Source organism: Cherax quadricarinatus, unplaced genomic scaffold, assembly GCF_038502225.1.
Source record: "Cherax quadricarinatus isolate ZL_2023a unplaced genomic scaffold, ASM3850222v1 Contig2833, whole genome shotgun sequence".
Taxonomy (NCBI): domain Eukaryota; kingdom Metazoa; phylum Arthropoda; class Malacostraca; order Decapoda; family Parastacidae; genus Cherax; species Cherax quadricarinatus.
In genome coordinates, this window is record NW_027197859.1 from 8,515 (window position 1) to 35,210 (window position 26,696).

At 39.5% G+C, this 26,696-nt stretch overlaps 1 protein-coding gene across 1 annotated transcript; it reads left to right on the forward strand.

Annotated features, from left to right (window-relative positions):
* Positions 1–424: 424 nt before the first annotated feature.
* Positions 425–25,573, forward strand: LOC138851926 (coiled-coil domain-containing protein 9-like). The gene is made up of 7 exons (XM_070081473.1): positions 425–485; positions 3,459–3,503; positions 4,068–4,154; positions 6,147–6,335; positions 8,492–9,196; positions 23,809–23,942; positions 25,444–25,573. Exons 2-7 carry the CDS (start codon positions 3,486–3,488, stop codon positions 25,541–25,543), a joined length of 1,233 nt encoding a protein of 410 aa, XP_069937574.1. The 5' UTR covers positions 425–485; positions 3,459–3,485; the 3' UTR covers positions 25,544–25,573.
* The last annotated feature ends 1,123 nt before the right edge of the window (positions 25,574–26,696 follow it).

Consider the following 26,696-nt stretch of genomic DNA (forward strand, 5'->3'; position numbering starts at 1 on the left):
TCCGCATTACTTGTCTTTGTACATAATATGTATAGGAAGGTTGTGTTCACAAGGATACATTCCACTGTGACCCAGTTAGTTAGTTTAATATGTTTATTATGCACCCCCATACCCGTGGTGTGGGTGGTAGTCACAAGATTACAAAGGTACATAATGGGTCCAGGAACTGGACCCCAAAGTTTTAATAGATGAACAAGTTACAAAGGTAATGAACTCACAATTACTTAGGTAATAACCTCACAATTTACGGGTGCGACTCTCGCTGCTGGGGTCCGGGGTTCGATCCCAGGACAGGCGGCCGGCAGCTCTAGACGAAAAAAAATATATAAAATAAATAAAAATGTGTTCACAAAGTCAATTTTTTTTTTTTGAGGGAGATAAAATTTGAAGTGTGAGTGATGTGTGCGCTGATTATATTGTTCGCTAAGAAGTGTTTGATGTCTCTGGACTGTGTCAGAGTTACATCAAAAATCATTTTTCACTAGGTAATTATTGATAGTTTCTGTATTAAGTCAGAACTGTTTTTATAACCCACATTTTGAGGAATATTGTAGACAGGAGATTTTTTATGAATATTGTAATTAATGTGAGGTTGAGAGGAGTGAGAGAACTGCATTGAAAAGTAAAGTGACTGACCTTAGTTAATAGGTCAAGTTCCCTTAAGATGCTTTGATGCCGGTGATGGGCTCTTGATCCGAGGAATTGGACTTATCCTCCTCACACTTGGCTCGAACCTGATTGCTTCCCATTTCCCCAGATGCTGCATGACCCTTATGGGTTTAGCACACTTTCGTGAATAATAATGTGCGTATGAGTGCTGCGGGTTTATCGCTTCCCCCTTCATGAATTTACTAATATAATAATAATGTCAAATAATGATACAGAAAATAATTAAGATTTATTGGGAGTATTAATGTGGAGGATTAATAACCCCAGGATAACCCAAAAAAGTCAAGCAGTCAAGACACCAGTTTACCTGGAGTTTACCTGGAGTTTACCTGGAGTTTACCTGGAGAGAGTTCCGGGGGTCAACGCCCCCGCGGCCCGGTCTGTGACCAGGCCTCCTGGTGGATCAGAGCCTGATCAACCAGGCTGTTGCTGCTGGCTGCACGCAAACCAACGTACGAGCCACAGCCCGGCTGATCAGGAACTGACTTTAGGTGCTTGTCCAGTGCCAGCTTGAAGACTGCCAGGGGTCTGTTGGTAATCCCCCTTATGTGTGCTGGGAGGCAGTTGAACAGTCTCGGGCCCCTGACACTTATTGTATGGTCTCTTAACGTGCTAGTGACACCCCTGCTTTTCATTGGGGGGATGGTGCATCGTCTGCCAAGTCTTTTGCTTTCGTAGTGAGTGATTTTCGTGTGCAAGTTCGGTACTAGTCCCTCTAGGATTTTCCAGGTGTATATAATCATGTATCTCTCCCTCCTGCGTTCCAGAGAATACAGGTTTAGGAACCTCAAGCGCTCCCAGTAATTGAGGTGTTTTATCTCCGTTATGCGCGCCGTGAAAGTTCTCTGTACATTTTCTAGGTCAGCAATTTCACCTGCCTTGAAAGGTGCTGTTAGTGTGCAGCAATATTCCAGCCTAGATAGAACAAGTGACCTGAAGAGTGTCATCATGGAAATCGTGGAAATAAATCATTTATTTTTTTATTATCCTAGGTAATTAACATGTGTTACTAGGTATGATAATTGTACTTGTGTACCTGTACCTAAATAAACTTACTTACCGTGTGACATATTTCCATTGATGTAGGTTGGTTCTCTTACCCAGGATCCTAACATCCAGATACCTACTTAATGCTAACATCCAGATACCAACTTAATGCTAACATCCAGATACCAACTTAATGCTAACATCCAGATACCTACTTAATGCTAACATCCAGATACCTACTTAATGCTAACATCCAGATACCTACTTAATGCTAACATCCAGATACCTACTTAATGCTAACATCCAGATACCAACTTAATGCTAACATCCAGATACCTACTTAATGCTAACATCCAGATACCTACTTAATGCTAACATCCAGATACCTACTTAATGCTAACATCCAGATACCTACTTAATGCTAACATCCAGATACCAACTTAATGCTAACATCCAGATACCTACTTAATGCTAACATCCAGATACCTACTTAATGCTAACATCCAGATACCTACTTAATGCTAACATCCAGATACCTACTTAATGCTAACATCCAGATACCTACTTAATGCTAACATCCAGATACCTACTTAATGCTAACATCCAGATACCTACTTAATGCTAACATCCAGATACCTACTTAATGCTAACATCCAGATACCAACTTAATGCTAACATCCAGATACCTACTTAATGCTAACATCCAGATACCTACTTAATGCTAACATCCAGATACCTACTTAATGCTAACATCCAGATACCTACTTAATGCTAACATCCAGATACCTACTTAATGCTAACATCCAGATACCAACTTAATGCTAACATCCAGATACCTACTTAATGCTAACATCCAGATACCTACTTAATGCTAACATCCAGATACCTACTTAATGCTAACATCCAGATACCTACTTAATGCTAACATCCAGATACCTACTTAATGCTAACATCCAGATACCTACTTAATGCTAACATCCAGATACCTACTTAATGCTAACATCCAGATACCTACTTAATGCTAACATCCAGATACCTACTTAATGCTAAGTGAACAGGAGAAACATGTTAGAAAACATGCACAATATCTTCACTGCACAGTATCATGCACAATATCTTCACTGCACAGTATCATGCACAATATCTTCACTGCACAGTATCATGCACAATATCTTCACAGTATCATGCACAATATCTTCACAGTATCATGCACAATATCTTCACAGTATCATGCACAATATCTTCACAGTATCATGCACAATATCTTCACAGTATCATGCACAATATCTTCACCCAGGTTCCATGGTTGTCAATCACAGGTGCTACAACTGATTCATTGAACTGCCAACTATACTGCTTAAAATAATTTAATACATCAAATGTCTTTGAGTATTGTTTAGACCTTCATTTATATTGCTACAAGAAACTGCAATGTGTTGCATAATCATGGCTAAACTAGAAGTACAGTAGTATAAATTAACATGAAAACTAAAACTGAGGTGTAGAAACCCCTCAAAGGAGATGTTAGTTACTGGTAAAAAGGCTCTTGATCTACAGAATTGGATCTGCTCTCCCCTTGGAGAGTGAACCCAGTTGTCTCCCATTCCCTAAGTGTAGTGTAACCCCTATGGGTTTATGCTTCCTCCAAATAAAATAATTGTCTTCACTTTACTTATGTATTTTATAAAATTTACTTATCACTTTGTACAATTTAATAAAGAAAAATTAAATCTAAGAGTTTATTAAATATATATTGAATAAGTGTATTCTAATTTGTAATTTTTTTTTATTATTCACTCCAGTTTGTTGCATTTGTGGCAGCAGTCATCATGTCACTTGACTCAGGGGTGAGTACACTACAAATGATTTATACCTAATTAATGTATTCTTCCAGAATTAACCATTCCTCTTTGAACCTTAACAGATTCCATCTTGTTAAATCAACCCTTATATGCAACTTCCCAAACATTAATCTTTGCTCAGGTTTTGCTTCTGTAGGTATCTGCCTATCCCAGTACTTTATCCAACTGAATGTTCTAATCTTCAGCACACATGTGACCTCCTCTGACTCTGGCTGTCTCTTAACTTCTCAGTGTTCTGTCTTAAGTGGCTTTTCTCACCTTTACTTTTTCACTCAGAACATGATAATGTTCTAAAACAAAATGAAGTTGTTTTATTTTCAGTTTGTAGTTTAACTGTGATTACTTCCTAAAATTTGTTATATATTAATTAAACTTGTGCTTTAACTGCTCATACAGAGTATAGTGTACTGTACTGTTCTGTATTTTAATTGTTAAAATTGAATAAAACAGGCATCATGAAGTATTGTTATACCTTTTATATTAAGACTTGACTGACACAGTTGGTATATTAAATTTGATTTAAATCTAGTTATCTTTTATTTTATTTAGATGTCACGTGAGGAGAAGGAGAAGCTTCTCAACCAAAAAATGGAAAATATTAGACGGAAAAATGAAGAGCTTCGTAAACGACATCAGGTAGTCAGCTTTCCTCACTTGGATTATAAAAACTATATTACTTCAGTCCATAACCTGAAATCATACTTACCTTGATAAATATTTTGTATGTACATACGATGCTTTAGAAATTTAGATAAGTCATAACTCAGGTCATGTCCTCAGCTCACTACCAGGGGACCTGGGTTCAATCCTTAGTGAGTCAAGATGTATGGGAAAATCACCGTACACCTGTTATTGGTGACATACTTCGGGGTATTAGTAATAGTATATCTTAGATAGTATAGTAAAAAGACACTTTCAGCAAAGAAACTTTTTTCTACTACAATGTTGTTTCACCCACTTGGGGCTTTACCCACTACTTGGAATACTGCATGTAAAGCGGTGGTAAATGAAGCAGACTGTGGTTCGTACGTCAGTTTGCATGTGGCCAGCAGTAACAACCTGGCTGATCAGACCCTGATCCACCATGAGGCCTGGTCTCAGACTGAGCCGCAGGGGCTTTGACCCCCGAAACCCTCTCCAGGTAAACTCCAGGTAAGTGGAGAAGGTGAGGTGCCTCTGGGTCAGGTCAGGTATTGCTAGGATAAGAACAGGTTTTATTACAGGCAAGGTCTAGTGATGCTGGGTAAAGGCGAGGTCAAGGAAGTCAGAGCATGGTATTGTGTGTTTAATATAGTATGTTGATTCAAGATTATCTGTGCAATAGATGTAGATAAATGTACATACCAATACCTCTGTTTTGTTTTATGGTATTGGTGAGATGGCTGAATGATAGCAGTCTTAAGCAGTTTGTTCCCAGTTCATAATATATATGTGAATTTTATGCTGCCATGTATCATGTATGCATTTTGTGTGTCATCCATTTTGTTCACATTTGTTTTCTTTAAGCCTAGTACTGTACTGTCTCTAAATACTTTGCTGTCATGCCTACATAATCATGATCAAAACCACCATAAGGTATGCTATAGACTCCTGCTGTGCCTGTGTGTCTGTTGAGGCAAGGCGTTTTGGTGATTTCTTGATGGTTTTGGTAGAGAGCACACTGATGCTCTTATAGAGCACATCATCAGTTCCTACAGAAACAAGTCCTCCAACATTCTTCCTAAACCCAAAGAAAACATAACCATTGCTGGGTCATGATTAATATTTCTCACTGGACCAACAGCAGCAGCCATAATCCCCTTCCTCCTCCAGTAAGCCAACATGAGTGTAACTGTACTCTCTACCAAAACCATAAAAGAATTCACCAAAACACCTCTCTTTGACAAGAACGTAGGGATACCAGAACTTTGTGGTACATGTTGTAGTGGTTGTGATCACTTTTATGTATGTGAGACTATAAAGTATTTAAATACCAGACTTTAAGAACACAAATATGCATGCAGAATAGATGACACTTGCAACATATGCATAATATACTGCAGCACTCTTTCATTAATCATGAACTGGGGCTAAGCACATCTTTACAAATAAAACACAATACTAAATGCAGGTATTTTGAGACTGCCACTTTCTAACCTCACCAACACCATACAGTGAAACAGAGGGATGTATATTTTATAAAAACCCACTGCATGAATAATCTTGCATCAACATATTAATACAAAATACCATGACATGACCCCTTGGCCTTACCTGCACCCAGCATCACTTGACCCCACCTGTAACAGCACCTGGCCTTAGCAGACAGTACCTGACCTGTTCTAGTGGCACCTGACCTGACCCGGTAGCATAGCACCTCTTCCATTTGCTTTATTTACCACTGTTTTTACGTATTCCATATATGTACTTGAAAAGGCCACATGTGGGTGAAATGTTGTAATAATAAAAGGTCTCTTCTGAAAGCACTTTTTTTTTATCATTATCTGCCAGTTCATATCTATTCATATACAACATTAAATAGGGCTGGGCTTTGAAATGAGCTGATGCAGGATAACAGCTCCTAACCTGTAAAAAAATAATAAATGTTTTTCCATCTGCCTCTTTTTCATTCAGTGTTTATTCTTTCAGGAAATTGAAGCTGACAAGAAAAATGCCGATATTTTTAGTTCAACAGTGACAATGGATGAAGTAAAACCATACAAAATGAAAATGCCCAGGGTTCGTCCAGAAAGGTCAGACAGGCCTCGTGAGATGCTTGATCACCCTCCCCCCCCTCGTCCTGCAGACATTATGCCTTCCAGGCAGAGACTATCTGAAGTAAGGGCCCTAGGATGCATTCACTGTGCCATGTTCTATAAAAGTTTAATTTGTTAGTATGTATAGTACTGTAAATCAAAAGCAATGAATGGAAATATAAACACATATGTAGTATAATTATTATTATTTTTTTTTTTTATTATCACACTGGCCGATTCCCACCAAGGCAGGGTGGCCCGAAAAAGAAAAACTTTCACCATCATTCACTCCATCACTGTCTTGCCAGAAGGGTGCTTTACACTACAGTTTTTAAACTGCAACATTAACACCCCTCCTTCAGAGTGCAGGCACTGTACTTCCCATCTCCAGGACTCAAGTCCGGCCTGCCGGTTTCCCTGAATCCCTTCATAAATGTTACTTTGCTCACACTCCAACAGCACGTCAAGTATTAAAAACCATTTGTCTCCATTCACTCCTATCAAACATGCTCACGCATGCCTGCTGGAAGTCCAAGCCCCTCGCACACAAAACCTCCTTTACCCCCTCCCTCCAACCCTTCCTAGGCCGACCCCTACCCCGCCTTCCTTCCACTACAGACTGATACACTCTTGAAGTCATTCTGTTTCGCTCCATTCTCTCTACATGTCCGAACCACCTCAACAACCCTTCCTCAGCCCTCTGGACAACAGTTTTGGTAATCCCGCACCTCCTCCTAACTTCCAAACTACGAATTCTCTGCATTATATTCACACCACACATTGCCCTCAGACATGACATCTCCACTGCCTCCAGCCTTCTCCTCGCTGCAACATTCATCACCCACGCTTCACACCCATATAAGAGCGTTGGTAAAACTATACTCTCATACATTCCCCTCTTTGCCTCCAAGGACAAAGTTCTTTGTCTCCACAGACTCCTAAGTGCACCACTCACTCTTTTTCCCTCATCAATTCTATGATTCACCTCATCTTGCATAGACCCATCCGCTGACACGTCCACTCCCAAATATCTGAATACGTTCACCTCCTCCATACTCTCTCCCTCCAATCTGATATTCAATCTTTCATCACCTAATCTTTTTGTTATCCTCATAACCTTACTCTTTCCTGTATTCACCTTTAATTTTCTTCTTTTGCACACCCTACCAAATTCATCCACCAATCTCTGCAGCTTCTCTTCAGAATCTCCCAAGAGCACAGTGTCATCAGCAAAGAGCAGCTGTGACAACTCCCACTTTGTGTGTGATTCTTTATCTTTTAACTCCACGCCTCTTGCCAAGACCCTCGCATTTACTTCTCTTACAACCCCATCTATAAATATATTAAACAACCACGGTGACATCACACATCCTTGTCTAAGGCCTACTTTTACTGGGAAAAAATTTCCCTCTTTCCTACATACTCTAACTTGAGCCTCACTATCCTCGTAAAAACTCTTCACTGCTTTCAGTAACCTACCTCCTACACCATACACTTGCAACATCTGCCACATTGCCCCCCTATCCACCCTGTCATATGCCTTTTCCAAATCCATAAATGCCACAAAGACCTCTTTAGCCTTATCTAAATACTGTTCACTTATATGTTTCACTGTAAACACCTGGTCCACACACCCCCTACCTTTCCTGACAACGTTTCGCCCACACAGTGGGCTTTTTCAAGTCACAAGCAGATCTACCTGGGGTGGAAGGTACGTGAGTATTTATAGTCAGGTTCAGAATGCTGAGGTCAGGTGGAGAAAGCTGCATCTGATGATGTACCGAGTGGGGTTATAGAGTCTAAAATCTTGGGTAGCTTGGAACATCATCAGATGCAGCTTTCTCCACCTGACCTCAGCATTCTGAACCTGACTATAAATACTTGCGTACCTTCCACCCCAGGTAGATCTGTTTGTGACTTGAAAAAGCCCACTGTGTGAGCGAAACGTTGTCAATAAAGGATCACATTATACTGCATATGTGTTTATATTTCCATTGTGTCGGTACTTTATACCATTTATTTCCAAAAGCAATGAATGTTCATCATTATAAGCAATTTTAATGGAGTGCTCAGGATTCAAACCAGTGGTGTGGTGGTTTTTGCATTCAGTGGCTAAAACAATGGGCTAATAATTCTAGGATCACCAAGCAATTGGTTCACATCCTAATGACTTCATAAATATTTTCATGTTCATTATGACTTTTCAGCACATTATAAGCTTGTACTATACTTTTTCAGAATGATGGTCCTCCACCAGATCCTTCATACCGTTTTCTGTCTGATCCTGATAGAGATGGGATAGAGATAGGAAGAGATAAAAGAGAATGGGGAAGAGGTGGACGAGGAAGAGGAAAACGTGGTGGGAGAGGGGGAGGAAGTTTGTGGGATGGGTCAGGGGAAGATAGAGGAATGGAAAGTACATGTGACAGGGAAGGAAGAGGTATTGGGAGAGGTGGTAGAGGTGGATTTAATTTTAGTGAGGGAGAAAATGATGGGAAACTAGACAGTGGACAGACTGAGGGAGAATATGGGAGCCGAGGGGATAGAGGATTTAATCGAGGAAGGGGAAGGGGGAGAAGTAACGGAAATTCTTTTAACTCTGATGGTGAACGAGGATATGAATGTGGAAGAGGGGGAAGAGGGAGATTTAATGAAAAGTTAAGACAAGAAAATGAAAATTTTGGTGCAGGGTATGGTGCCGAAAGTAGTGACTGTGGTGCTGGTGGTGGAGATGAAGGAAGAAGAGGGAAGTTAAGTTTTGCGTCACGAGACATCAGATATTATCCAGATGATAATGAAGATCAAAGAAGTGATAAAGGTAAGGGAAGAGGGAGAGGAAAATATACTCAGCGTTATCAAGATGACTATGAGGATAAGGGCAGACAACGTGAAAGAGGCCGAGGACGAAACCACTTTGAACACCGAGGCAGAGGAAGGGCAAGAGTAAGTACAGGTAGTCATCTGTCATTTAAAGACTGCTAGCTTTCCCTTGCAGTAACTCACTTTCTCACACACACGTGCTTACAAAAGTAGAAGGAATGGAGGACGCCCTAGGATCATTAAGATCATAAACTGATACAAAATTGTAAAAGAAATTTCTGAATGACATCGACAGAGCTCACAGATGCAAACTATGAAAAAAGTAGCGTAGAAATAATGCTAGAAAATATTTCTTTACATGTAGTCAGTAAGTAAGGTACACCTAAGTGCAATTATCATACATAGTAACATTCCTATTTGTAAATTTCCTAGGATAATCCAAAAAAGTCAGATAAAGTGTCTTATTTCCATTGGGGTCCTAGTAAGACTGCTGAAATGAGATCTAAGAGGTAGTAGTATTCTACACCTACTGAGACTTTTAGAAATCATTATCGAATACTGCAGATGGGACACTATAAGCATGTATCATTGCATGAACTTTATGGGTTAAGTACTTTCCTATAAATATAATAGGGTCCTGTAATAATAATGGTGTTTATCCTTCACTCACTTTACCCTGGTGTTATCTGCAGGCTGTTTTGATATCTCACTCACACAGATTCGCTCACTTGCACACATACATGTACGCATTAATGCACAAGTGCACTTGTACACAAATGCACAAATTTTTTCCATGCTGTCTTAATCTTAATGCTGGAATTGATAACAGTCATATTGAATGATGTAAGGTGTAGTGTATAAATACAGTAAATATATTTAGGATTCATATATTTATTTGTTAATGTCTTCTTTCTTTCTTTCAACACACCGGCCGTATCCCACCGAGGCGGGGTGGCCCAAAAGGAAAAATGAAAGTTTCTCCTTTTACATTTAGTAATATATACAGGAGAAGAGGTTACTAGCCCCTTGCTCCCGGCATTTTAGTTGCCTCTTACAACACGCATGGCTTACGGAGGAAGAATTTTGTTCCACTTCCCCATGGAGGTAAGAGGAAATAAACAAGAACAAGAACTAGAAAGAAAATAGAAGAAAACCCAGAGGGGTTGTATATATATATGCTTGTACATGTATGTGTAGTGTGACCTAAGTGTAAGTAGAAGTAGCAAGACATACCTGAAATCTTGCATGTGTATGAGACAGAAAAAAAAGACACCAGCAATCCTACCATCATGTAAAACAATTACAGGCTTCAGTTTTGCACTCACTTGGCAGGACGGTAGTACCTCCCTGGGCGGTTGCTGTCTACCAACCTACTACCTCGAATTTGTTAATGTGCTTTAGTTAATTTCACATGAATCTGAAAATAATAATAATAATAATAATAATAGTAGGTTGGTAGACAGCAACCGCCCAGGGAGGTACTACCATCCTGCCAAGTGAGTGTAAAACGAGAGCCTGTAATTGTTTTACATGATGGTAGGATTGCTGGTGTCTTTTTTCTGTCTCATAAACATGCAAGATTTCAGGTACGTCTTGCTACTTTTACTTACACTTAGGTCACACTACACATACATGTACAAGCATATATGTACACACCCCTCTGGGTTTTCTTCTATTTTCTTTCTAGTTCTTGTTCATTTCCTCTTATCTCCATGGGGAAGTGGAACAGAATTCTTCCTCCGTAAGCCATGCGTGTTGTAAGAGGCAACTAAAATGCCGGGAGCAAGGGGCTAGTAACCCCTTCTCCTGTATATATTACTAAATGTAAAAGGAGAAACTTTCATTTTTTCTTTTGGGCCACCCCACCTTGGTGGGATACAGCCGGTGTGTTGAAAGAAAGTAAGAAAGTTCTTGTTCTTATTGCTTTTCCTTTTATATCCATGGGGAAGTGGAATAAGAATCTTTCCTCAGTAAGCCATGCGTGTTACAGAAGTCAACTAAAATGCCGGGAACAGTGGGCTAGTAACCCCTTTTCTTGTATAGCATACTAAAAAGAAAAGAAAATTGTCAAAGTGGGATGTTTGAATGTGCATGGATGTTGTGCAAATTATAAGAAAGAGATGATTGTGGATGTTATGAATGAGAAGAAGCTGGAGTCCTGGGGGGTGGTAGAGTTTCAGTGGGGAGAAATAAATGGGATTAGGTCAGGGGTCTTGAATAGAGCTAGAGCTAAAGAAGGAGTAGCAATAATGTGGAAGGATAAGCTATGGCAGGAAAAGAGGGAGTATAAATGTATTAATTCAAGGATTATGTGAAGTAAAATAAAGGTTGGATGTGAAAAGTGGGTTATAGTAAGCATATACAGTGGAACCTCAAATGTAGAACTTTCTTCGGTCCAGAAGGCTGTTCAAGTGTCGCTACCGAACGAATTTATTCCCATCAGGAATAATGTAAATTAGATTAGTCCATTTCAGACCCTCAAAAATACACTTATAAAAGCACTTACAAAAATACACTTACATAATTGGTTGAGTTGGGAGCAGTTCGATTTTTGAGGTTCCACTGTATGCACCTGGAGAAGAGAGAAGTGTAGAGGAGAGAGTGAGATTTTGGGAAATGTTGAGTGAATGCGTCCCCTCAAGGGAGGTTCCTTGATGCTGGTGAGGGGCTCTTGATCTAGGGAATTGGATCTGTGCTTTGGTTCCCTGAATCGAATCTGAATACCTTCCAACCCCCCCTCATGCGCTGTATAATCCTACGGGTTTAGTGCTCTCCCATGATTATAATAATAATGAGTGAATGCATGGGAAGTTTTGAACCAAGTGTGAGAGTACTTGTGGTTAGGGATTTCAATGCTAAAGTGGGTAAAAATGTTGTGAAGGGAGTAGTAGGTAAATTTGGGGTGCCAGGGGTAAATGAAAATGGGGAGCCTTTAACCCTTTCAGGGTTTCCGACGTACTAGTACTGCTTATGCACCAGGGTTATTGACGTACTAGAATGCCTAAATTCTAGTGCCTTCAAATCTAGTGAGATAAAACTGGTAGGCCTACATATGAAAAAATGGGTCTATGTGGTCAGTGTGCGCAGTATAAAAAAAATCCTGCAGCACACAGTGCATAATGAGAAAAAAACTCCGACTGTGTTTTTGGTTTAAAACAGCAACTTTGCAGTGTATTTTCGTATGGTATTTATGGTTGTATTCTAGTTTTTCTGGTCTCATTCTATCGAATGGAAGACATATTACAAAAATTGAGATGATTTTGATTTGTTTTATAAAGAAAAGTACCTTGAAATTGAGCTCAAGGTAGCAGAAATGTTCGATTTTTACCAAAGTTCAGAAGTAAACAAATCATGTTATGCGTCCAATACACGTCAACTAGTGAGTTTAATATTCTTTCACAAGTGCGCTGATATTATTTATACCATTTCTACACTAATGCAGTAGTCTGCATAACAGTAAATCTTCTATTTTTTGTGAGAATAAAAATTCAAAGTGGAAAGCAAAAGAAATGTAAGAGGGGCCTGGGAGTGTGACTAATGAACAGAGAAAATGTTATTTTAGTGCCAGGAATGTCTTTCTTGCTTATTCTGGACCCTATTTGGAAACTGGCATCTTCTGAAATTTGTGTGAAATTGGCAAAATTGCCAATTTCTGACCACTTTATTGGATACTTGAAATCGGTAAATGGGTGGTTTCTTGTACTCATTCGATAGAAAAAATGGATTTCTAATGAAATAGATATGATTTTTGTCGACTAGTACACTGAAATTGGCCGAAAACAGGGCTCAAAGTGGGCGAAATCGCCGAAGCATGAACATCGACGAGACCGGTAACTTCGCAAGAGCATAACTCTGTAAATTTTCCATCAAATTTTATACTTTTGGTGTCGTTATGATTGGGAAAAGATTCTCTATCATTTCATAAGAAAAAAATAATTTTTTTCCGAAAAATTTTCGACCCTGAGAACGAGTTGAGGAGAGGGCCTCTCGACCCTGAAAGGGTTATTTAAGCTGTGTAGAAAGAATTTTTTTTTATTATTATCACACTGGCCGATTCCCACCAAGGCAGGGTGGCCCGAAAAAGAAAAACTTTCACCATCATTCACTCCATCACTGTCTTGCCAGAAGGGTGCTTTACACTACAGTTTTTAAACTGCAACATTAACACCCCTCCTTCAGAGTGCAGGCACTGTACTTCCCATCTCCAGGACTCAAGTCCGGCCTGCCGGTTTCCCTGAATCCCTTCATAAATGTTACTTTGCTCACACTCCAACAGCACGTCAAGTATTAAAAACCATTTGTCTCCATTCACTCCTATCAAACACGCTCACGCATGCCTGCTGGAAGTCCAAGCCCCTCGCACACAAAACCTCCTTTACCCCCTCCCTCCAACCCTTCCTAGGCCGACCCCTACCCCGCCTTCCTTCCACTACAGACTGATACACTCTTGAAGTCATTCTGTTTCGCTCCATTCTCTCTACATGTCCGAACCACCTCAACAACCCTTCCTCAGCCCTCTGGACAAACGTTTTGGTAATCCCGCACCTCCTCCTAACTTCCAAACTACGAATTCTCTGCATTATATTCACACCACACATTGCCCTCAGACATGACATCTCCACTGCCTCCAGCCTTCTCCTCGCTGCAACATTCATCACCCACGCTTCACACCCATATAAGAGCGTTGGTAAAACTATACTCTCATACATTCCCCTCTTTGCCTCCAAGGACAAAGTTCTTTGTCTCCACAGACTCCTAAGTGCACCACTCACTCTTTTTCCCTCATCAATTCTATGATTCACCTCATCTTTCATAGACCCATCCGCTGACACGTCCACTCCCAAATATCTGAATACGTTCACCTCCTCCATACTCTCTCCCTCCAATCTGATATTCAATCTTTCATCACCTAATCTTTTTGTTATCCTCATAACCTTACTCTTTCCTATATTCACCTTTAATTTTCTTCTTTTGCACACCCTACCAAATTCATCCACCAATCTCTGCAACTTCTCTTCAGAATCTCCCAAGAGCACAGTGTCATCAGCAAAGAGCAGCTGTGACAACTCCCACTTTGTGTGTGATTCTTTATCTTTTAACTCCACGCCTCTTGTCAAGACCCTCGCATTTACTTCTCTTACAACCCCATCTATAAATATATTAAACAACCATGGTGACATCACACATCCTTGTCTAAGGCCTACTTTTACTGGGAAAAAATTTCCCTCTTTCCTACATACTCTAACTTGAGCCTCACTATCCTCGTAAAAACTCTTCACTGCTTTCAGTAACCTACCTCCTACACCATACACTTGCAACATCTGCCACATTGCCCCCCTATCCACCCTGTCATACGCCTTTTCCAAATCCATAAATGCCACAAAGACCTCTTTAGCCTTATCTAAATACTGTTCACTTATATGTTTCACTGTAAACACCTGGTCCACACACCCCCTACCTTTCCTAAAGCCTCCTTGTTCATCTGCTATCCTATTCTCCGTCTTACTCTTAATTCTTTCAATTATAACTCTACCATACACTTTACCAGGTACACTCAACAGACTTATCCCCCTATAATTTTTGCATTCTCTTTTATCCCCTTTGCCTTTATACAAAGGAACTATGCATGCTCTCTGCCAATCCCTAGGTACCTTACCTTGGTAATAAGTTTGGTAATAAGTAATATAAGGTATGATATAGCACGTAATGAAAGTAGTTTGTTAGGTTATGTATTGATGGATAAAGAACATAAGAAAGAAGGAGCACTGAAACAGGCCTACTGACCCATGCAAAGCAGGTCCATGTCCCCCCCTCCCCCAATTAGCCCATTGACCCACCTAGTCAGGTCACTTCCACTTAAGGAAGGAGCAAGGCATCAGACCTAGTAGCACAAGCTAGTCAGGTCCAACTCACACCCTCCCACACCCACTAATGTATTTAACTAACCTATTTTTAAAACTATACACAACGTTTTAGCCTCTATAACTGTGCTCGGGAATTTGTTCCACTCATCCACAACTCTATTACCAAACCAGTGCTTTCCTATATCCTTCCTGAATCTGAATTTTTCCAACTTGAAACCATTGCTGCAAGTCCTGTCTTGGCTGGAAATTTTCAGCACGCTATTTACATCCCCTTTATTTATTCCTGTTTTCCATTTATATACCTCGACCATATCTCCCCTAATGCTATGCCTTTCGAGAGAGTGCAGATTCAGGGCCCTCAGTCTATCGTCATAGGGAAGATTTCTGATACATGGGATCATCTTTGTCATTCTCCTCTGTACGTTTTCCAGTGCATTTATATCCATTCTGTAATACAGTGACCAGAACTGTGCAGCATAATCTAAATGAGGCCTAACCAAAGATATATAGAGTTGAAAAACAATCTGAGGATTTCTTTATACCTCTAGATATGAAGCCAAGAATTCTGTTAGCTTTATTGCGAACACACTAATGCACTGTTGTCTTGGTGTTAGATTATTGCTAACCAGAACTCCTAAATCCTTTTCGCAATCAGTAGTATTAACATCTACATTATTTAGTTTATATGTGGCATGGTTATTTTCCTGTCCAACATTTAGAACTTTGCATTTGTCTATATTAAACTGCATCTGCCACTTCTCTGACCATTGCATCAGTCTATTCAAATCATCCTGGAGTGCTCTAGTGTCCTCATTAGAATGAATTGGCAGGTCTATTTTGGTGTCATCAGCAAATTTGCTTATGTTGCTATTTATTCCCTCATCTATGTAGTTTATGTAAATTGTGAACAACAACGGGCCCAACACTGACCCCTGCGGAACACCGCTTGTGACGTGCCCCCATTCTGATTTCTCCTCAATTATGCGAACTCTCTGTTGCCTATTTGTCAGCCATGCCTCTACCCAGGAAAAAATTTCTCCTCCTGTTCCATGTGGCTTAGGTGTCCTCAATAGCCTCTGATATGGAACTCTATTGAAAGCCTTACTGAAGTCCATATACACAATATCATATTCATTACCATGATCTACCTCCTTAAACACCTTAGTGAAAAAAGTTAGTAAATTCGTAAGACAGGAATGCCACTTTGGGGTGTTCCAGCAACTGATATATCGAATCATTATTTAGTTGTAGCTACAGTTAGAGTAAGGGGTAGATGGGACAAGAGGAAAATGGCAACAACAAGCAAAAGTGAGGTGAAAGTGTATAAACTAAGGGACGAGGAAGTTCGGGTGAGATATAAGCAAATATTGGCAGAAAGGTGGGCTAGTGCAAATATGAGTAGTGGGGGGTTGAAGAGGGTTGGAATAGTTTTAAAAATGCAGTATTAGAATGTGGGGCAGAAGTTGGTGGCTATAGGAGGGTGGGTGCAGGACAAAAGAGGAGTGATTGGTGGAATGATGAAGTAAAGAGTGTGATAAAAGAGAAAAAGGTAGCTTATGAGAGGTTTTTACAAAGCAGAAATGTTATAAGAAGAGCAGAGTATATGGAGAGTAAAAGAAAGGTGAAGAGAGTGGTGAGAGAGTGCAAAAGGAGAGCAGATGATAGAGTGGGAGAAGTACTGTCAAGAAATTTTGATGGAAATAAGAAAAATTTTTGGAGTGAGTTAAACAAGTTAAGAAAGCCTAGGGAACAATTGGATTTGTCAGTTAAAAACAGAGTAAGGGAGTTAGAAGATGGGGAGATGGAGGTATTGGGTAGGTGGCGGGAATTTTTTGAGGAACTCTTAACCCTTTGACTGTCGCAGGCCCCTTTCTGAAACTGTCACTCTATGTCGATAAATTTTTGAAAAAGAAAAAAAATTTTTTCTTATGAAATGATAGAGAATCTTTTCCCGATGGTAATGACACCAAAAGTTTGAAATTTGGTTGAAAACTCAGGGAATTACGCTCCCGTGAAATTAGTGGTCTCGGCAACATATGCGTATCGGCGATTTTGCCGACTTTGAGCCCTGGTTTCAGCCAATTCCGTTGTTCCAGTTGACCAAATTCATAGCTATTTCTTTAGAACTCCATTTTATCTATCAGCTGAGTACAAGAAACCGCCCATTTACCAATTTGAACTACCCAATATAGTGGTCAGAAATTGGCAATTTGGCCAATTTCACGCAAATTAAAAAAGATGCCAATTTCAAAATAGGGTCCAGAATAAACAAGGTAGACATTCTTGGCACTAAAATAACATATCCTCTGTTCATTAGTCACATCTCTAGGCCCCTCTTATATTATTATTGCTTTCTATTTTGATTTTTTATTCATATAAAAAAAATACAAAATTTACTGGTATGCAGACAACTGCATTATTGTAAAAATGGTATAAATAATATCAGTGCACTAGTGAAAGAATAGTAGACTCCCCAGTTGACGTGTATTGGACATGTGGTGTGATTTGTTTACTCCTGAACATTGGTAAAAATCGAACATTTCCGCTACTTTGAGCTCAGTTTCAAGGTCGTTTTCATCGTCAAAGTAATGAAAATCATCTCTATTTCTGTAATATGTTTTCCATTTTATCACCTAAGACCATGAAAATGCGAATACAACGATAAATACTATACGAAAATACACCTCAAATTCGGCGCTTTAATCCAAAAAAACGATCAGAGTTTTTTTTCTCATTACGCACTGTGTGCTGCAGGATTTTTTTTGTGGTGCACACTGACCACACAGACCCTTTCTCTCACATGTGGGCCTACCAGCTTTCTCCGCTTGATTTGAAGCCGCTAGAATTATTGAGTATATATACGTCAGAAACAGTGGCTCGTAAGACGTATTTATACGGCGTAAACAGTCAAAGGGTTAAATGTCAATGAAGAAAGGGAGGTGGTAATTTCATGCATTGGCCAGGGAGGTATACAATCTTGTAGGAGTGAAAAAGAGCAGGATGTGAGTGTAGGGGAGGTGCATGAGGCATTACGTAGAATGAAAGGGGGTAAAACAGCTGGAACTGACAGGATCATGACAAAAATGTTAAAAGCAGTGGGATTATAGTGTTAGAGCAGTTGGTATTTTTGTTTAATGAATGTATGAAAGAGGGGAAGGTACCTAGGGATTGGCAGAGTGCATGTATAATTCCTATATATAAAGGGAAGGGGGACAAAAGAGATTGTAAAAATTATAGAGGAATAAGTTTACTGAGTATACCAGGAAAAGTGTACGGTAGAGTTATAATTGAAAGAATTAGAGGTAAGACAGAATGTAGGATTGTGGATGAGCAAGGAGGTTTTAGAGTGGGTAGGGGATGTGTAGATCAAGTGTTTACATTGAAGCATATATGTGAACAGTATTTACATAAGAACATAAGAAAGGAGGAACACTGCAGGAGGCCTGCTGGCCCATACTAGGCAGGTCCTTTACAATTCATCCCACTAACAAAACATTTGCCCAACCCAATTTTCAATGCCACCCAAGAAATAAGCTCTGATGTGAAAGTCCCACTCAAATCCAACCCCTCCCACTCAAGTACTTATCCAACCTAGATTTGAAACTACCCAAAGTCCCAGCCTCAATAACCCAACTAGATAGACTGTTCCACTCATCAACTACCCTATTTCCAAACCAATACTTTCCTATGTCCTTTCTAAATCTAAACTTATCTAATTTAAATCCATTACTGCGGGTTCTCTCTTGGAGAGACATCCTCAAGACCTTATTAATATCCCCTTTATTAATACCTATCTTCCACTTATACACTTCGATCAGATCTCCCCTCATTCTTCGTCTAACAAGTGAATGTAACTTAAGAGTCTTCAATCTTTCTTCATAAGGAAGATTTCTAATGCTATGTATTAATTTAGTCATCCTACGCTGAATGTTTTCTAACGAATTTATGTCCATTTTGTAATACGGAGACCAGAACTGAGCTGCATAATCTAGGTGAGGCCTTACTAATGATGTATAAAGCTGCAGTATGACCTCCGGACTTCTGTTGCTTACACTTCTTGATATAAATCCCAGTAATCTATTTGCCTTATTACGTACGCTTAGGCATTGCTGTCTTGGTTTAAGGTTGCTGCTCACCATAACCCCCAAGTCCTTTTCGCAATCTGTATGGCTAAGTTCTACATCATTTAACTTATAAGTACTAGGGTTATGGGCACTCCCAAGCTTCAGAACCTTGCATTTATCTACATTGAACTGCATCTGCCACTTTTCTGACCAAGAATAGAGTTTGTTTAAATCCTCCTGAAGTTCCATAACATCTATGTTTGAATCAATTATCCTACCTATTTTTGTGTCATCGGCGAATTTGCTCATATCACTAGTAATTCCCTCATCAAGATCATTGATATATATTATAAACAACAACGGGCCCAAGACTGATCCCTGTGGAACGCCACTTGTTACAGATCCCCACTCGGATTTAACCCCATTTATGGACACTCTCTGCTTCCTGTCAGTGAGCCATGACTCGATCCACGAGAGCACTTTTCCCCCAATGCCATGAGCTGCCACTTTCTTTAACAGTCTATGGTGCGGAACTCTATCAAAAGCCTTACTAAAATCTAAGTAAATAATATCAAATTCTTTATTGTGGTCAACAGCCTCAAAAGCTTTACTGAAGAAAGTTAATAAATTAGTTAGACAAGACCGGCCTCTTGTGAATCCATGCTGAGTATCATTAATCAAGCTATGCATATCGAGATGGCTACTTATAATCTCAGCTATAATTGACTAGCAATTTGCCTACAATTGAGGTCAGGCTTATTGGGCGGTAATTTGACGGTAACGACTTGTCCCCTGTTTTAAAAATAGGAATTACATTAGCCATCTTCCACATATCAGACACTACACCTGTTTGAAGAGATAAATTAAAAATATTAGTTAATGGTTCACAGAGTTCCATTTTGCATTCCTTAAGAACCCTTGAAAAAACCTCATCAGGACCCGGCGACTTATTTTGCTTCAGTCGGTCTATCTGCTTCACAACCATCTCACTAGTGACTGTGGTGTTACATAATTTATCTTCTTCTAGCCCACTGTAAAAATTAATTACTGGAATATTGTTAGTGTCTTCCTGTGTAAAAACTGAGAGAAAATTATTATTTAAAGTCAAGCACATTTCATTCTCTTTGTCAGTAAGGTGCCCATAGTTATTTTTAAGGGGACCTTTCTTATCTCTAACTTTTGTTCTATAGACCTGGAAAAAACTTTTTGGGTTAGTTTTAGAATCCCTAGCAACTTTAATTTCATAGTCCCTTTTAGCTTTTCTTATCCCCTTTTTAATGTCCCTCTTAATGTCAATATACTGATTCATAAGATGACCCTCACCTCTTTTGATACGCCTATAAATTCCTTTCTTATGCCCTAGTAGATATTTGAGCCTATTATTCATCCATTTTGGGTCATTTCTATTTGATCTAATTTCTTTATATGGGATAAACGCTCTTTGAGCAGCATGTATAGTGTTCAGAAAACTGTCATATTGATAGCTCTCTTCGTTACCCCAGTCAACAGATGATAAGTGTTCTCTAAGCCCATCGTAATCTGCTAAGCGAAAATCTGGGACTGTTACTGAGTTATCGCTACTATCGTACTTCCATTCAATGCTAAATGTAATTGATTTGTGGTCGCTAGCACCCAGTTCCTCTGAAATTTCTAAATTATTAACAAGGGATTCATTGTTTGCCATAACTAAGTTAAGCAGATTATTTCCCCTTGTAGGTTCTGTCACAAACTGCTTCAAAAAACAATCCTGAAATACTTCTAAGAAGTCGTATGATTCTAAATTCCCAGTCAAGAAATTCCAATCAACATGACTAAAGTTAAAGTCTCCTAGAATTACTACATTATCGTGCCTTGTGGCCTTAACAATTTCCTCCCATAGTAGTTTCCCTTGGTCCCTATCTAAGTTTGGGGGACAGTATATCACTCCTAAAATCAGTTTTTCATGCCCCTCTGAAAATTCTATCCAAACAGACTCTGTATGTGTTACTTCAGACTTAATACCCGTTTTTATGCAACAGTTCAAGCGATCTCGGACATACAATGCCACCCCACCCCCCCTCCCAATACTTCTATCTTCTTGGAACAATTTACAACCCTGAATATGACATTCCGCAGGCATGTCCCGACTTTTTGAATTAAACCACGTCTCAGTTAAGGCAAATACATCAATGTTACCTACACTAGCAACTAATCTCAACTCGTCCATCTTATTCCTAGCACTACGGCAATTAGCATAATAAACATTGAAAGACTCTCCTTTCTCTTTACCCTTCCTGCTCATTTCTATTTTTCTACTAAACCTATTACTGTCCTTATCACCCAAGGTCCCTGGCTTTTCAATATCTATCTTGTTCTTATTATTACTAGTTCCCCTAGAACTCGTAATATTACTACACTGGGACTTCACTGTTTTCCTGCCAAAACCCATACCACTAACTATTCCTAGTTTAAAGTCCTAACTGCTCCCTCCACTGCAGTTGCCAGTGCTCCCACCCCACACCTAGATAAGTGAACCCCATCCCTAGCATACATGTCATTTCTGCCATAGAAGAGGTCCCAGTTGTCAATGAATGTTACCGCATTTTCCTTACAGTATTTGTCCAGCCAGCAATTGACACCAATTGCCCTGGACAACCATTCATTTCCAACTCCCCTCCTTGGCAAAATACCACATATGAGAGGGTTCCCACCCTTACTCCTAATTATTTCTATTGCTGACCTATACCTGCTAATCAGGTCCTCACTCCTATGTCTGCCAACATCGTTGCCTCCAGCCCTGAGACAGATAATAGGATTACTCCCATTACCTCTCATGATGTCATCCAGACGGCTAACAATATCCTCCATCCCAGCCCCAGGAAAGCAAACTCTCTGTCTCCTACTCCTGTCCTTCAAGCAGAACGCCCTATCCATATACTTAACTTGGCTATCCCCAACAACAACAATATTCTTACCTTCCTTAATGTCTTTCGTCGTGTCGTTCCCAGTAGTCGACTCACATTCGTCGGGTAGCACTGAGAATGTATTGGATGTTTCCACAACAGTTTCCACGGCAGTCTCTTTCTTCTTCATCGTTTCTACCTTTCCATTCGTCTTCTTGATCGTCAGCTTCTTTCCCTGCTGTCCAGCCACTGACCAGTTTCCCTTCTTGACCTGAGGACTCAAAACAGGAGGACTACTCCGAATCTTTTTGTTTTCCTCGGTCAGTCGCCGAATTTCCATATTCGCCAACCTCAATTCTTCCTTAAGCTGTTGGTAAAGTTGCTCGATGGAGGGCATCTTGCTTCAATTCTAGAGAGCGCGCAAACAGGTCTTCACAGAGCCAAGTACACGTCAATGTGTTAAAGGTAGAGAAGTTTTCAATGCAGTTATGGATTTAGAAAAGGCATATGATAGAGTGGATAGGGGAGCAATGTGGCAGATGTTGCAAGTATATGGAATAGGTGGTAAGTTACTAAATGTTGTAAAGAGTTTTTATGAGGATAGTGAGGCTCAGGTTAGGGTGTGTAGAAGAGAGGGAGACTACTTCCCGGTAAAGGTAGGTCTTAGACAGGGATGTGTAATGTCACCATGGTTGTTTAATATATTTATAGATGGGGTTGTAAAAGAAGTAAATGCTAGGGTGTTCGGGAGAGGGGTGGGATTAAATTATGGGGAATCAAATACAAAATGGGAAGTGACACAGTTACTTTTTGCTGACAATACTGTGCTTATGGGAGATTCTAAAGAAAAATTGCAAAGGTTAGTGGACGAGTTTGGGAGAGTGTGTAAAGGTAGAAAGTTGAAAGTGAACATAGAAAAGATTAAGGTGATGAGGGTATCAAATGATTTAGATAAAGAAAAATTGGATATCAAATTGAAGAGGAGTATGGAAGAAGTGAATGTTTTCAGATATTTGGGAGTTTATGTGTCAGTGGATGGATTTATGAAGAATGAGGTTAACCATGGAATTAATGAGGAAAAAAAGGTGAGGGGTGCATTGAGGTATATGTAGAGACAAAAAAAATTATCTATAGAGGCAAAGAAGGGAATGTATGAAAGTATAGTGGTACCAACACTCTTATATGGGTGTGAAGCTTGGGTTGTAAATGCTGCAGCGAGGAGATGGTTGGAGGCAGTGGAGATGTCCTGTCTAAGGGCAATGTGAGGTGTAAATATGTATTATGCAGAAAATTCAGAGTGTGGAAATTAGGAGACGGTGTGGAGTTAATAAAAGTATTAGTCAGAGAGCTGAAGAGGGGTTGTTGAGGTGATTTGTTTATTTAGAGAGAATGGATCAAAGAATGATATGGAGATCATATAAATCTGTATGGGAAGAAAGGTGGGGTAGGGGTCGTCCTCAAAGATGTTGGAGGGAGGGGGTAAAGGAGGTTTTGTGGGTGTGGGCTTCCAGCAAGCGTGCATGAGTGTGTTAGATAGGAGTGAATGGTATTTGGGACCTGACAAGCTGTTGGAGTGTGAGCAGGGTAATATTTAGTGAAGGGATTCAGGGAAACCAGTTATTTTTATATAGTCGAACTTCAGTCTTGGAAATGGGAAGTACAATGCCTGCACTTTAAAGGAGGGGTTTTGGGATATTGGCAGTTTGGAGGGATATGTTGTGTATCATTATACGTATATGCTTCTAAACTGTTGTTTTCTGAGCACCTCTGCAAAAACAGTGATTATGTATGAATGAGGTGAAAGTGTTGAATGATGATGAAAGTATTTTCTTTTTGGGGATTTTCTTTCTTTTTGGGTCACTCTTCCTCGGTGGGAGACGGCCAACTTGTTAAAAAAAATAAAATTAATATTATTTTTCACAAAGGGTCATGGGCAGCATCATGAATATGAACGATGGAAAGCCGAGAGAGAAGCAATAGATGAAGAGAGATTAATAAGAGGGCGTACTCATGAAGGAGCTTGGCGCAGAGAATGGGACAATGATAAGTTAGAACAGAGGTAAGTATGGAATGAGGAAAATATGCATAGAAATTTTGCTTATGTTTTTATACAAGTGAGTCTTGCATCATAAGTTTTTAAGGAGAAAGAGCCATCTGAGCAAGAAAATATTCAAGGATTACTTACTGCCTGTGTAGGATCAATAACATATTCAAAACTGTTAAGAGCTGCTCAAAGTATCTTGAATGATCTGGAATGGAGAAGAAAATAATTTCTAATTATCTGTGCTTATACAATATTTGGGAGCCAGAATTATAATCTGCACACTGTTATAACAACTTATGTACAGGTGAGAAGAGAAGAAATACAGCAAAAATTAGGGGTGCCATAGGTACAATTAGAGAATGTTAAACCGTTTGAGGTCTGTGACTTTTTAGCTTTGTATACTGGTTGGACTGAGTAATTTAATGCTGTTTCTTTCTCATTTAATCTTCTTAAAATGGTTATAATCATAAGCATAATTTTTAAAAAGGTGGATTGGTAACCCTGCAGAAGGCCTCAGTCAGATGCTGGTCATCATATGACTAAGACCCACGTCAGGAAACACTTGTCCTGTTTATTGATGCACCTTACCTAACCTAACCTCAGTTGATATGTGACTTACCAGCTTACTTATCCTTCCATCCTCATCTCCTTGGATTATTAAGAGTTGAACTCCAGAAACTACTGATAGACCATGCCTGCAGCATTTTGCTGTGTTTAATATTTAAGGCATCCATTGAAGCAGTGCATTTTTTATTTATTTGTAGGAGAAAATCACCTGATGCAGATCTTGATTATATGATGACCTGCTTTAGAAGCATTGGTTTAAGTCCATGGAATGAGAAAATGAAGTGTTTTCACCTGTATCATACTCAGGATATTATCCAAAGATATTATCACCACTTTATATTGAATGAAAAATTACTAGATATATCTTATTACATCACAGTATATATCTATGGTAGCAATTTAGATAAATACTATACACTATATAAATGTCAACAACTGTATGTAATAGTTTTACTGTGAGGGTGTATAAATGTTAAGTGAAGGGAAGGAGGGGTAGGGGTCATCTTAGGGAAGGATGGAGGGAGAGAGGGAGTAAAAGAAGTTTTGTGTGCAAGGGGCTTGGACGTACAGCAGGCATTTGTGAGTGTGTTAGATAGGAATGAGTGGAGACTAATGGTTTTTGGGACTTGACGAGCTGTTGGAGTGTGAGCAGGGTAATATTTTGTGAAGGGATTCAGGGAAACCAGTTAGCCAAACTTGAGTTCTGGAGGTGGGAAGTACAATGCCTGCACTTTAAAGGAGGGGTTTCAGATATTTGCTGTTTGGAGTGACATTTAAACTATCGTATCTGCACACCTTTGCAAAGGCAGTGATAGTGTGAATGATGGTGAAAGTGTTTCTTTTTTTTGGGGTCTTGTTGTAGATATTACTGTCATATCTCAGAGATAATGGTGTACTACTGATTTCTCATTCATTACAACATTCATTTTCTGATTTTTTTTTTCTCTAGTAATGTGGAAGAAGTGGAGCCAGCTTACGATCCCAGGTTTCCAAAAAGTAAGGGTAAGTTTTGTTTCCATTTTGTTGAATTATTGAATATCTTAATGTAAAACCTTCTCTTACGCTACATAGCTTCTCTCTTTTAACCCTTAAAAGGTCCAAACAGATCGATGTTCAAATTCGTAGCTACAAAAGTAGATCTACTTTTTTTTTACATATTTTCAAATATAACAAAAAAAAATGTAGATAAAAGTTTTTTACACGTTTTCACATGTAAAACAAAAAAAAAGATCTACATTTTTTTACATACTTTCAGATGTTGAAAAAACGTATATATACGTTTGGACCATTTAAGGGTTAATGTATGTAACTTGTGCTCATTTCTTTACAAGAAAGTGGGACAACTTTTAAATTGTTTTTAATATATACAGTGGCACCTCCACTAATGAGTTTAATCCATTACGTGACCTTGCTCGCATCTGGATTTGCTCGTTTGCAGAGTCAATTTTCCTCATTTAAATTAATTGAATTGGAATTAATTTGTTCCAGTAGAATTCCAAGCACCATAAAATACTTCAATAATTTCCCTAATACCAACTCTTTGGCTTATTTATCTATCAGAATCCATCTAATATGACATAATAAACAATGTTAATAACATAGAAACATGATATATGCACGAATAAATGAAATAATACGCATGTTAGTAGCGTTAGTGAAGGCGGAGACAGCAGCCATTGTTGTTGTGGTGTACAGGGACACCACAGTGGCCATTCCTGCTCCTCTGGCATACCTTCCCATGCTTTTATTATAACAGAAAAGGAGTGTTTGTAAGGCAAACTCTTAATGGTACACTCTTAACCCTTAACCCTTTCAGGGTTTCCTACGTACTAGTATGGCTTACCAAAACTGTTGTCCAGAGGGCTGAGGAAGGGTTGTTGAGGTGGTTCGGACATGTAGAGAGAATGGAGCGAAACAGAATGACTTCAAGAGTGTATCAGTCTGTAGTGGAAGGAAGGCGGGGTAGGGGTCGGCCTAGGAAGGGTTGGAGGGAGGGGGTAAAGGAGGTTTTGTGTGCGAGGGGCTTGGACTTCCAGCAGGCATGCTTGAGCGTGTTTGATAGGAGTGAATGGAGACAAATGGTTTTTAATACTTGACGTGCTGTTGGAGTGTGAGCAAAGTAACATTTATGAAGGGATTCAGGGAAACCGGCAGGCCGGACTTGAGTCCTGGAGATGGGAAGTACAGTGCCTGCACTCTGAA